Genomic DNA, 14,900 nt, shown 5'->3' on the forward strand with positions numbered 1-14,900 from the left:
GTTTTGTATCTACATGTTTTCTTCTTACTAAGATATTGGTTTTTAGTACAAGATACCCTCTGCCATATAAACGTTTACTTGTAAAGTTTTTACTACATGATATGGAATTACTTAGTGGTCACTGTTGAATAAGTCAGTAAATTGAGAGGCAGTCAACATTACTTTAAAAGCTTATCCAATCGTATTCTTTCTTGGTTTCCACAGGACTTCGTTTAGATTCTTTCGATTGCTAGCTCCTCTTTTAACAGGCGGTAAAATAAACTTTTTGATAACGACGCTCTTACTGGCTAGGTAACCACATTCTGGTCCCAGTGAAAATCGAAAAGATCCTAGGTTTTATAATGTTTTTAAGATTAACGAGGATATCCGCATGTCCGCATTTATAAGGCTCAAACATTCATTTGACACATCTTATAATGAGCTTTATGTAAGTACATGGAGTGTACAGATTTGGTTCTGTGGGATCCTAATATTCACTGTATACAAGAACATCAGTTAAGCCACGTATTCCAAACATTTATGTCGATCTAATAGATTTAACACGGTAAGAGATATCTACGATCTAATAGATTTAACAAGGTAAGAGATATCTAAGATTTGTTGTCATAGTATCTCTCTCTGTACAATGTTTTCTTATGGTATAAGATGCTTAATGAAGTGGAAGGCTTAGCAAAGAAGACTTTGAGGACAAAAAACATTTTAATACACTTCGTTTATCTTTGCTTTTTTTGGGATCAAATATCAAATAGGCCAAACTAGAAAAAAAAACAACCAAAAATCAAAAACGGAAAACTAATAACTCTCACCGTCTCAATGAAGTTTATTAGAACACCACTTGCTATGAGTATGGTACTTGCGTCATTGTAAGGGGCTGGAATATAACGAACATTCAGACCAGTAGTGGTTCTTAGAAACGAAAATTGGTTTTCAAAGTTGGCTCACTTCCAAAACGCACTGACTATACGCCCAAACAGTACTACTATTGATATATCTGTTATACTAGACTTCGGGTTAAATTCACATTGTTTTTATAAAGCCTATTAAATAAGGCAGTCAGAAATGTGAAATTGAACGTCATAGATCGTCAGGCTGAACATTTTTACGTCAATTCATTATCTTCTCTGGTAATTCTGCAATTGTATTTTTCACAGGCAAATTAAGAGGTACTGAGTGTGACGTCATGGCGGTTTCAATTACTGTTATAACCTATTTCCGGCATGTAATGGACTAATAGTGTCATTCTTATTACTGCTAAATTAGCGTAATCTCTGGTATGTGGGCTTATACTAACATCGTCACATAGTTTAAAGATTCTCAAAAAACTTATTCGGAGATAGTTTTTCCCCTAAGTGTTGTTAGGAGTATTTCATATGGATGTTTTTCATCTCAACGTGACTTTCTATCAAGTTTATTCATTGCGTGTGGATATATATATATATATATATATATATTATTTTATAACAGTTTACTTTATATTTCACTGATAGCTTACTTACGTACAGAAGTTGGTAAGTGATTTTGTTATATCTCACCGCCTCTTGGGCCTTTGTTTCTTTAGTCTAGATGAAAGAAACGAACGTCACCCCCCTCACTTAGACCATGAGGCAGTGATAATTTAAATAGAAGAATAATATCTAGCGTGGGAGTGTTATTTACCAAAAGATTCTTTACTACAAACAACTCGAGGGTTAATCTTATAGCCCAACTGGTAGAGCATTTGTGTTTGGTTCCGTTTAGGGGAGATGCAAAAGTTAAGTAAAACTCACGTAGAGAAATGTCTTGTGATGAGCATTAACTCTCACAGTGTCTCTGGTTAGAGAAATATAGTGTGAAAAAGAGACCATCATAATAAAAACGATCTAATTCAAAGCTGTCAAATGACACTAAGTCCATGAATCTCTAGATCATACAAACAGCTGTTGAGTCGATTACAAAAACATGAGTTTTTTGGTTTTGTTTTTATATAGGAAGCATATTTTTTCATATTGGCAAATCTTCTGGTAGAGCTTTGAATTTCAAAGGTGGCGAACCCGGTTCGAATCCGTGCAATACCGCAAAATATCCACCCTACTTTAAGCTGTGAATGCATTGTAAGAGTGATAGTGTCCTCTGGTAAGTATTTCAGAATTAGAGATGGTGGCAAATGGACTTGGTAGCTTTGCCATAAACATTCGAATACAAATTTATTTTGGATAACAAATCTCTTACTATGATCAGTAAATTATTTCAGTCTATGCTACCGAAAAATCATCAAAATCTGAGTGCGTGCAAAGTTAGATAGCTTCAAATTCTCCCGCCATGAAGAGTAAAAAGTGTGCATATATATAAACTCTACATGAAGAAAGTATAATTAAAATACCACCAAACTATCGCTAAAAACAATGGACAATGACGTCTATACGAGGGGATCTTGACTTCATCCAGCGACTGACAAATTATCTCAATCGAAAACGTCAGTGTAATTTATATACAAGGTTATTACGTCACTTGCATGTAACTATGGAACTTTCAAAATTCGCAGTTTTCCTGTTACAATTCTTTCTTTGACAACAACATTTCCAATTTCATTCTCGCAAATCATCTGGAGAGAGCTACATTTAACTATGTTGGAAGTTCTTTCTGATTCGGTTCATACCCTATTAGAACATGACTTGCAACGCAGTGAATTAGGTCTGAAGTAAGGATGAGTGATCACAAACACTTACTAAGATCTTTTGATCAAAAGTAAGCTAACTAAGTAGGTCAGAACTAAAATAATATTATAATTATACTTGTTATACAAAATTTTCGTATAGTAAATATTATAAGTTAATGTATCATTAACTAAAACACATTGATTACAATACATTGAATCATCGGTTGGGTACCCTCGCCGATAATGATATTTTTCGTCCGTAAAAACACATTAATGTTCTCATTACTGTATTTTCACGGTAATATATTTAGTGTATACAACAAAAAATATCTGATGAAAGTATTTTTCCCTGCAATAAATCAAATTATGTTTGTATGAAAAGTTATATTACCTACACTAAATATATTACAGACCCTCATGAGCGTCTAAAGGGGGGGGGGGACACTTGCCTCACTTGGATTATCAATTTTGCGTTTCCCTAGTTATAGCTTCGATATCATTTTGTCATCTTACTCCCCTCTGTAACGTATTCTGCAGAAGCCTATACAGACCCTACTGCCCCCCAGTAGTACAGCGGTATGTCTGCGGACTTACAACGCTAGAATGCGGGTTTCGATACCCGTGGTGGGCCGAGCACAGATAGCCCATTGTGTAGCTTTGTGCTTAACTTCAAAAACAAAACAACAACAACAGACCCTACTGGGGAGAATTTTTTTTTTTTTACCAACTCTAGGTTTAGTTGTAATTCACATAATGTTATTTATGTATTTTCTTGTTTTTATTTCAAGCAAAGAAGTGTTGGAGAAACCGAAAACAGACGTTTAAGAATACATTTACATAAATCTCATGTTAAAAATGGAAATTATAGCCCATTACGTTAAAGAACAATAATAAGTGTATTATGGAAAAAAATATCATACTTTAAAAGAACCATTTTTTGCCAGATATTTCCATTTTGGCATCCTTGTGAAAATAATAATAGATTATTTTATGAAAATTGATAGTTAATAAATTTGAAAACACATTAAATGTGATATATACACATATATATGTAATGTGTATGTGTGCATGTCTCTATATTCTATGATGTTTATAAAATAATAATGGAAGCTTTCACAAACAGTTAATGGAACTATAAATTGTTTATGAATAGTTTGATAACGAACATTTATCGTATTATTTATGATAAAACATGTTAATTTATATCTGTTTAATCAGGACAGACGTTACCACCTACAACTGACGGTTTATTAGTGCACAAGCTGGAAATTAAATAATATAACGATTTGTATGTGAGAATATATATATATATATATATATATATATATAAAGAAACTTCCACGCCAGTAACATTCTTATCATTAACTTAAACTGAGTTGATGAGACATGATCTTTAAGAAACTATCATTCTTATCCGATCAAATTTTTTCCAACCTTATGTGAACTCATATAAACGGTAAGTTTAGGGGCTTTTAATGCTAAAAATCGAGGCTTGATATTCGCGATAGGCACAGCGTAGTTAACCCATTGTGTTGCTTTGCGATTAAACAAAAATGTGAACCCATATACTTTCGTGTCCAGTTCTCGTTTTCGTTCATTATATATTTAACTTTTTGGTTTAAAATAATATGCTTTTCTTGCGATGAAATAAAGTATTTTGCTTTGATTCTGTAATAGCTACGTCTCAGTATCAAGGTATAACGATTGTAATCCAGCGGATAAACGTATAGAAAGTACAATTAATAAAATAATATTTTTAAACGTTATATTATGTTAGTTAATGCTGTGGGTGAAAGTTAATAAATGTCCCCCCCCCCCCGACACAAATCCCAGTAGATTTAACCTGGCCTTCGGTACACACCGCCAACATTATGAGCGTTCTGCAGTCTGTATTGTTATCTTGCTTCTCTTCCGTCCATCCACAGAACTAGCGCAAATAATATACATTTTAGTGAAAGTCAGTTACTGAGTAAAGCCCATAGTGGCTCAGCGGTAAATATGAAGGCTTATTAACGTTCAAAACCGGGTTTCGATACCTATGGTGGACAGAGCGTAGATAGCCCATTGTGTATTATTATAACAACCAGACACTAAGTGAAACGGTTTTACGTAAAGATTTCAAGTTACTGATTACTCGGAAACTGTTACAAGTGCGTGTAACATGTTTAGTTACTACGAACGTGACCTTACTTACCTTTGATCAATATTTTCATCTCTTTCTTGAAGCTTTGCTCCATTCCGGTATTCATTTCCCTAACCGTTTTATTCCAAGTTCCACTGTTTTTCTGTCACACTGGTCATATGCAACGCGACATTAAACGGAAACTCGCATCTGTCTGTCGGTCAATTTGTCTCTTACATGTGTCAAGTAGCTTGCTGAAAAAACAACAACATTTAAAATAAATAATTTCATTGGTTCAAAACAAATTATGTACATTTATATAATCTGTAAGTAAACGTTATTGGTGGTTTATCTTGGCAAAAGACTAAGGCTGCTGACAGCTAGTTGACATTTATATGCACACAATTGTCTGTTATTTAAAGTTGGATGGCTACACAAGAGACTAACAATTTCTGGATTTGTCTGAGAATAATAAAAGATTAAGATATGTGTTGAGCCCAGTCTTATTTTTTTGCGATATGAGTAGAGCAGAGTTTCTCAACGTTTCGCAGCTCAAGACACGAATATTAGTGACAATAGTAAAAGCAGTTGATGACACCCTTGTTTAGGGCAGTCCCAGCCCATAGCGGTCCCATAACTGCGCGTCTCCCGGCCCACCGGTAGAGAGTCATTGGGTTATAGAAACCCACACCACTGATCGTATGTTATGATGACCAAACTTAAGAAGCATGTTTCCGACCGTTAGCATGCTGAAGTTATGGTCCAATTGTTGTTCTGAATTGTTGAATCAGTTGAGATGCCAATATTACGGTCGCCTTGCGGAGCAGTCGAAAATGGTCAACCATTTTCAAGTCTCTGCTGATCTGAAAGCGAGCTCGCAGCCTGTTAGCTAAATATTGTGATACTCGTAGCCACCCTTCCACGACTTATTGTGTTTGACTTGTTTCTAGTCGAATTAATGCTCTTCACATCATGGAATTATCCAGATGTCTTTGTTGGAATATTAGGATGTTTCACTATCACTATGGGTCTCTCTTAAGTATACTACTGTTGTTCAAATTGCTAACGGAGAACACGCACTCTTTCCTTTACTGTTATATACAACTGAAATTTACTTATCAGATCACGTGACTGGTCACGTGATACAGGTTTTGCATCAAAATAAACTCAGGCGTGCCATTGAGATAATAAAACAACAGTAATGTTTGCCTTGTCGTAGCTAGAAAATAGAAAACACTAATTATCCCTTAATATTCTTGAGCGGTGTGTATGCGATCAATGGGTGCATGTTTACATGTTTTTATGTATGTTCGAATAGAAATCTTAATGCAGTTGTGGAACACTAGTGATTTCCGCCTCATTCCAAGTTTCATTCAAAAAGGAGGGGTGAATAATAATATACAATATTACTTTATCGTTCACATTGTTTTTTGTCTTTAATGAAACTTGCCGTCATGAATGCAAACAGAACTAAATGCTTTCGTAATAGATTCTTTTTCAAAGGGCAGGAATTGAATGCAACTTCCTGTAATTCTTATTGTGTGAAAAGCAGATCAGTACATATACTTCGTGGCTGAACCACTTTTTCTGCTAGTGACTATTATTTTTATTCTGACTTCAAACCTTCATGGGTTAGTCAGGTAAATAGATGCTTTTGTAAGATGTACTAAATATTGTGTTGAAGTTCTTTCTACTTCCACATAAAACTAAATTTGTCATTATTATATTTTGATACTAAAAAAACAAACCAAAATATTGTAATATTCCAGAGGATTTGTTTATTTGTTATATATTTCGCAAAGCTACACGAGGGCTATCTGCGCTAGCCGTCCCTATTTTAGGAGTGTAAGACTAGAGTGAAGGCAGCTAGTCATCGCCACCCACCGCCAAATCTTGGACTACTCTTTTACCAACGAATAGTGAGATTGACCGTCACATTATAACGCCCCGATGGCTGAAAGGGCGAGCATGTTTAGTGAGACGGGGATTCGAACCCGCGTTCGTTAGATTGCGAGTCGAGCGCCTTAACCACCTGGTCATGCCAGGCCAACACCAGAGTACAGCGGAGGCTTGATTACATAGTTATTTTAAACAATGAAGTCTAGCAAAGTTTTGAATATTGCAGCTCTGAATAAACACATTTTATTATTAACCAATCATATTCTGCCAAGTTGTCAGTTGTTATCATATATTGGCCAGTTAGCTATAACGTACATTGAAATATCTGTTTTACTTAGTTATATTTGCAGTACGATATAGCGAAGAATCGACGCCATTTATAAATAGTAAGGTACAACAACAAAAAAGTTAGGTTACTTATGTTCGATAAGGAACAGTGAAAAAAATTACGGTACGTACTTATTCTAAACAGTAAGAGCCCCGGCATGGCCAGGTAGTTATGGCGCTCGACTCGCAATCTGAGGTTCGCGGGTTCGACTCCCCGTCCCACCAAACATGCTCGCCCTTTCAGCCGTGGGGGCGTTATCATGTGACGGTCAATCCCACTATTCGCAGGTAAAGGAGTTGGGTGGTGATGACTAGCTGCCTTCCCTCTAGTCATACACTGCTAACTTAGGGACTGCTAGCGCAGATAGCCCTCGTGTAACTTTGCGCGAAATTCCCAACAAACAAACTAATCATTAGGATATAGTGTTCGATTCAGCGCAAAGCTACACAATGGGCTGTCTGCGCTCCGTTTATTGTGGGGAGTCATACCCTGTATTTTAGCGTCTTAAGTCTGTAAATTTACCGCCAACCCACTGGGTGGGGGAGAGGTACAGTGAAGAATTTACGTCACCTAGCTGTTCTGATCATTGAGTTACAGTGAATAATGTACGTCACTTGATTACTTTAATCGATAATACACCTAATTATTCTGAAAATTATGATATTATTATCATTATTGGCGTCACCAATTAAAATTGATTAATATGACGCTGTGGATATTTAAAAGAATATTTTTATTAATAAGGCACGGTAAAGAATTTAGGTCAAAAGGATGGTACATTACTTTTCGAGGGAATCTACCAGAAAATGTCCCTTGCACGTAACGAGAAAAAAAAAAAGAAAAATATTTGTGGCATATGCAATAATCTGTCAGTCTTCTATTTGTTTAACAGTACTATCATACAACACGAAATGATTAAGGACTTTACTAAAAAATCATCTGTACAATGTCTTTCACCAGATTATTACAAGTCAACAGGCATCTTTAATATTATCTTTTGTATCATAGATGGTTTTTAAAGTGCCGAAATGCGATCCATTAAATGTATTGCAGCTGTGACGTATTGCGCAGGCATGTTTGTAGTCAAAGCTTATCTTGGCTTTAGTTGGAAAGTAATTTAACAATTAAGGCATGATTCGATTACAAACAGAGCCTAGATTGCTATAGTAAGAACTGTAAATAAAGCATCTAAGTAATATTTTTTTAAGAATAAAAAAACTTTTGATAAGATATCAGATACGAAAAAGATATCGGTGGTGTATACGAGTTATACGGAATGTTAACTCGATGATGACGTCATTGAAATTGAATCATACCATTGCATGCTGATTGTAACGTCTAATAAAAGCTGTGCACTCTCGTATCTTTCGAGTATGTTGAGGAGAGCTTAAAACTAAGAGACGGTTGGTTTTACTGCTATCGTATCACGTGTTTACATGATACATTCTTAAAACCACAGTCATAAAACTTTCTAAAATGTAACAAAAGTGAAAAAACAACCCATGACATAAGATGAATTAGAGATATGGCTATTTAAAAGATATAAATTAGTCTGTTTGGTGTATTGGTTTTACCATTGTATTGATCTGTGGTGTTCTGAGATTATGTTTCTTCAGTTCTTGTCATTCATGATTAATTGCATCTTTGTTAAAAAAAAAGGAGTATATTAATCAACGAAGGTTAATATATCCATGTAAACATTGTATCAAGAGGATCATTCAGTTTACGACGCCATAAAACGAAAGCGTTATATATTTCGGGGGGGGGGGGACATGTTCTTGCATACACGTGTGTAGAAAATGTGTGTGGGGGGGCTTCTCTATATATATGGGCAAGGGTTGACCCTGTGCTTCAGCTCAGGATTTGGGAGCTGGCGAGAAAGGTACGAATTCATACGATGTCACAAAGTTTACTTCTCGCATTTTAAGCTGTGGATTGTTATACGAGTGGCAGTCAATCGCTAGTGTGAATGGTGGGTAGTAGGATTCTGCTAACTGGCTGCCTTCTTGCTGGTCAGTAATTCAAAATTATGGATGGCACCAGATATAAAATCAAAAATCAGACTACTAGCTTTCAAGAAGATACTGGAATATAAGTTACTCTTGCGTTAAGAAATTATAAAGAAATTACTTTTACGTGTTCTTGACACATGAATTAGGTTGCTGTTATAAAAGACAATATACATATAGACCGCGGGTTACTGTTGTACATAGTATTGCCGTAGAATTTAGGTTACTATTGTACAAGATAAACTTGATAGTTACCTTAGGTTACTATAATACATGATAATCTTGAAGAATAACTTGCGTTACACGTGTATAAGAAAATGATTGGTGAGTTGGGTTACTCCTGTACGATGCGTTACTTGTGCTGAAAATCGTCTTGATGGATAAACCTACGATGCTCGTGTACAAGACATTTTTAGTGGATACATTAGATAAGCCTTTATAGAAATATCTTGGTGTGTAATATTTATGAAGAAGTGCTGTAACTGTACGAATCGTGTACCTTTTCGTTGACGTGCTTTTGAAACCATTCCTTCACTTAAGTAAGTTTGCATGTAGCTGAATCGTGTACCTTTTCGTTGATATGCATTTCAAACCATTCCTTCACTTAAGTAAGTTCGTATGTAGCTGAATCGTGTACCTTTTCGTTGATGTGCTTTTGAAACCATTCCTTCACTTAAGTAAGTTGGCATGTAGCTGAATCGTGTACCTTTTCGTTGACAACTTACTTAAGTGAAGGAATGGTTTCAAATGCACCGTATGTAGCTGAATCGTGTACCTTTTCGTTGATGTGCATTTGAAACCATTCCTTCCTTGTGATTGTTGGAAAGAAGAACAAGAAGAAACGAACAGAAAATACAATGACTCCCTACCTATGGAGGAGACGTAATAAAAACGTTCTAAATCAACCTATATTATTACAAACATGATGCAGTGTTCTTTTAGAAATCAACGGCTAAAATGTATTCCTGTAATGATTATGATAAGTCTATGGTGACGTAGATTTATATGTACTTAGACATATGTCTGCGTTTAATACTTCAATGCATTAGATTAATCTGTAATTTATTCAGCGCTTTTACGTATTTTATGGCATGCGACCTATTTTTCTGGATAAATGCGTAACGTTTTTAAGGTTTATAGCCTATTTCGTTTTCATAGCATAATATCTATAATAAGGGATGCTACTCTGCTGGCTTTCGTACAGTCGTGAGTTTATAGCTGAAAGAAAATCCTATATAAACATTGTGTATAATAATAGAAGCATTATCGTTATATTACAGACTTAAAACATCGTGAACAGTTGCCTTTCTGTCCTAAAAGATATTAGATAGGGCACTGCAAGAATATTTGTCTGTTTGCCTATAACAGTTTTTTATAAAAGAGAGAGAGGATTGATATGTTAAAGAAGTAGGATCGAATATGTTGTAAATGTACAACTTTGTTAAAGAAGTAGGATCGAATATGTTGTAAATGTACAACTTTGTTAAAGAAGTAGGATCGAATATGTTGTAAATATATAACTTTGTTAAAGAAGTAGGATCGACCATGTTGTAAATGTACAACTTTGTTAAAGAAGTAGGATCGACCATGTTGTAAATATATAACTTTGTTAAAGAAGTAGGACCGACCATGTTGTAAATGTACAACTTTGTTAAAGAAGTAGGATCGACCACTTCTTTAACAAAGTTATATATTTACAACATGGTCGGTCCTACTTCTTTAACAAAGTTGTACATTTACAACATAGGACCGACCATGTTGTAAATGTACAACTTTGTTAAAGAAGTAGAATCGACCATGTTGTAAATGTACAACTTTGTTAAAGAAGTAGGACCGACCATGTTTTAAATGTACAGCTTTGTTAAAGAAGTAGGACCGACCATGTTTTAAATGTACAGCTTTGTTAAAGAAGTAGGATCGACCATGTTGTAAATATATAACTTTATTAAAGAAGTAGGATCGACCATGTTGTAAATATGTTTTTTGTTTTCACCGGCCAACAAACTCTTTGGAGCTGTTATAGATGCTGTTCAGACTTGTGTATAAATGAATAAAAGAGAGTCAAAATGTCTCTTATTAATTAACAATGGACGTTTTTGATATGTTTCTATCAAATCGTATCTTGACCGATAATGAGGAGAATATCTTAAGGGGATTAAAAGATAAACTTCTCTATTTTGATAAATGCAGCACTCTTGTTTATGTTCGATACAACAGATTCTTGGTAACGAATGATCAAGTCAGTCATATATAAAGTTAGCATTTTTGTCAGAACTAATTGGTAAAAGGTATGGATGACCACTGTTCTACCACCACAAGTACAACTTCCATTTTGTAATCGTATTGGGAAGAACTCGTAAAACATTTTCTGATATCTTCTCCCCTCCCGCCGTCCTAATTAGGAACTTATTCTTATGCCTAACTGCCCACTGTTGTTTTATGTAACTTCAAAATTGTGATTCGTCGTAAAAGTTTTATGCTTACATTTAGATTACATTTGCTTTATCATCACTAAGTGTTTAGACAGCTGGATCCAAACAATAATGTAAATCCAGTAGTTTAGTGAAAATGTTACCAGTAAACGAAAATATTACAAAGACATGTTAAGACGGATCAGGCTTGTTTAGTGTTAGAGAATTTTTGCTTCATGGAAATATATCTTACGTTTTTAAAATCTAAAACATGGTAATTCTCTCCGTTTACAGGAAGGATTTTATAACAATCAAAATATCATAAGAACTAGATAATGATTTTTCTCTGTCAACGTTACGAAATTAATTCCAGGAACATAGGATATAACATTTAGGGTACACTAATGAGTAGTAAGCCTATGAGGGATCGAATTAGGTGAAATGTTACTTCGCTGTCGTCGATACATTCGTATTTACAAGTACAGTCTCCTAAAAGACATGTAATTTTATTCACTGTTGAGCAACTTTGCGGTTAACTTCTTAACAATACCTAAACACTGTTTCCTTTCCTTGATAATACGTTGATGCTATGACGCAACTTAAATGCAAAAAGTATCTTTTTGAAACTGTTAAAAATCCAAGGAAATAAGTTCGTCCTCACAATTTGAAAATTTTAGGCATGTTCGGGCTTTTACGAGACTTTTTGCCTCGGCGAACCTCATCGCTTCGGTACCCCTCCCCTTCCCAGTGGCTTAACAGTAAGTCTGAGAGCTATAACGCTTAAAATCGGGTTTCGATACCCGCTATGGCAGAGCACAGATACTTCATTGTGTAGCTTTATGTTTAATAACAAGCAAACGGTAGTTTCAGTGCCATTTCTCACAAACACTTAATTTAGCCAAGCGTAACTTTATTTAGCGAAATCGCAGCACTTGTTGAACTAAGTTATGTATCTGTACTCATCAGCTGCTCCCTACCCCCCAGTGGCACAGCGGTATGTCTGCGAACTTCCAACGCTAGAAACCGGGTTTCGATACCCATGGTGGGCAGAGCACAGATAGCCCATTGTGTAGCTTTATTTTAATTACAAACAACAACTCTTCGGCTGTTATTTACTACGCTGTTAGTAGTGGTAGAATTACACCAGATTCCACATTTTTCTAAACAACTGTTACTTTCCTGTGAACTGCCAGTAATAACACAGAGTTCTATTGTTGTTGATGTCCTAAGTAATATATTATATATATATATATATATATATATAAATTAATACATTTAATGTTTGTACTGTAAGTCTTAAACAATATAATATAAAATGCATTATGATTTTTGTGTTACTGTTAATGTTCTAAGCGATGTAATGTAAAACAACTTCAAAACACTTTCGTATTCAACACATTCAAAATGCTACCAAGTAGTGAATAAGGGGCAGATTATTACTTGTGACCGCGTGACTTGTCCTTCTAAACAATAAATTAAGATCAATTAATTAGGATGAAATCGGAGTGTTAATTCAAATTGAGTCCATTGCGACATAAATATGAAAATAATCAGGGGGGACGTTTTGTAATTTACGTAGTATTTTATGAGTAGACTGTAACAGTTTAAACTGACCATTACTAAATATTACAGCACAATGATGTTGGAATATGTAACTTGTGATGAAATTTTATTGCAGGTACGGCCGTAGTTCATTTGTAAAAGTTATCTTATACTTGCAAATAAGTAGAAAATTCAGTCATGCTTATCTCTGAATACATGATGTTTTGGGGGAAGAGAATTAAATTTGGCACGGTACCGAATTTGATGACTTGTATTAATATTTATGGTTTAGCTTCAGTTTCTTCGAAGATGTAAAAGTAGGACAGCCTCAAAGTCATTTTAATATCCTGTTTTGTTTTAATTTCTAGTCTTTAATATCTTGTTTTTTTACAAACTTGTATATTCCGTTCAGCTGAGAAACATGCATTAGTAGAAACGTCAGCGACTTAAGTAAATGATATGACCTTATTCATCATGTTTGTTACTTCAGTAACAACGGAGCCTGTTCTTTTTATCACATTGTATATTTTCAGTATTTTGTTTTCTATTTTAAATGTAGTCATTTCCAGTGTTAAGTACAATAAAAGTTTAGAAATGTTTTCCCCTGATCTAGAAGTTAATATGATCATGTAATTTACTTTGAAACATGAGACACAAACACAATACTGCTATGGATGTATAAACAAACAAATAATTATAAATTGATTTTTATTTTCCTTATCACGTTTAGTGAGAGCAAGTAAAAATAGGTGTTGCATTGATCTTGCGGTCGGATAGAAAATGGTATACCAAGTATAACCTCACGTAAGAAAACAAACACACAAACAGCTATTAAAAGATGTAATGATGTTTACTCTTATTACAAGCATTATTATGCATCCCATGATATACAGGATATACATAGTCTTTAAAAAGCTTCCATTACAGGTGAGTCATCTTATTGATTATTAATTTAAACCTGGTATTTCGAAAAACTGTCAGCTTATTCACGTGAGAAAATAAGTTTTTTTCTCTCCCCGCCCCCCGGAACATAATCTCTTTTAAATTCAGAAGAAGACGAGACATTCAATTTTATCGTTTACTAGTTTTAGATAAATATTAGCAACCGAGAACGTTAGCTGCTCTTTACGCTTGAGCTAGGACAATTATCCTTATGTTAACTCTTCTTTGGAACTTACGATGGGTACTTCAGTTTAACGTGATTAGTAATTTCTTATACAGGGTAATGTTTCCCCCCCTAAATTCTACGTGTAAAATAAGGAAAATTAATCTAACATTTAATATAACTTGTTGACCAGTAAGAAATCTTCTCTGTAGTATTCAGTTCTTCTTGTGTAATTTTTCTTTGACAGAATTTCTTCTCCAAGAAATCGTTCAAAAACAACCCTTTGAAAAGAACCAAAAGTGTTACAAAGTTGGAAAGAAAGCGATGCACCATATATGGTGACAGGTACGTTTTTGAATTACTGAAGGTTTTATCACTTCAACTGAAATTTAACCATGTTGTTTTAATGGGTTTTTTTTAAAAACTTTTAACAATCATTTATATTATATATGAAAATATAAGAGTTTGTTGGCTATTACGTTAAGAGAAGGCTTAGACACAAAAACACTAACCCCGGCTTATTCAAGGCATACGAATACATTATTATAAGCTTTTCCCCTTTTTCAAGAAAACATTTTTCCACTTCTAATTTAGAGTTGATGTCCACAAGCTAAAGATTCATTAATAGTGAGAAAAGATGAAGCATTAAAACTTTTTACTATTGGCACAAATAGTTTGTTGTTAGCTGTTCCATGAAAGTTCTGCATGGTTTACAGAAATTTAGCTTTTTAACTTATATTTTTAGTCATTTTTTCATAAATTGTATTTCATAGTTGGTTGAAGAATGCTCTGATGAGAAACCTTTTAGTGTGTGTGTGTGGTGGGGTGGGGGGGGGGTATTATGTATCT

General features: G+C 34.6%; 1 protein-coding gene across 1 annotated transcript in view; it reads left to right on the top strand.

The window, feature by feature from the left end:
• LOC106459307 (disabled homolog 2-interacting protein-like) overlaps nucleotides 1–14,900 on the top strand; it is a 140,503-nt gene that overhangs the window by 83,615 nt on the left and 41,988 nt on the right. The window contains exon 5 of the mRNA XM_022385761.1: nucleotides 14,299–14,396. Within this exon, the coding sequence (XP_022241469.1) occupies nucleotides 14,299–14,396 (98 nt within the window). The remainder of the gene's footprint in view (nucleotides 1–14,298; nucleotides 14,397–14,900) is intronic.

Source organism: Limulus polyphemus, unplaced genomic scaffold (genome assembly GCF_000517525.1).
Source record: "Limulus polyphemus unplaced genomic scaffold, Limulus_polyphemus-2.1.2 Scaffold590, whole genome shotgun sequence".
NCBI classification, from domain to species: Eukaryota; Metazoa; Arthropoda; class Merostomata; order Xiphosura; family Limulidae; genus Limulus; species Limulus polyphemus.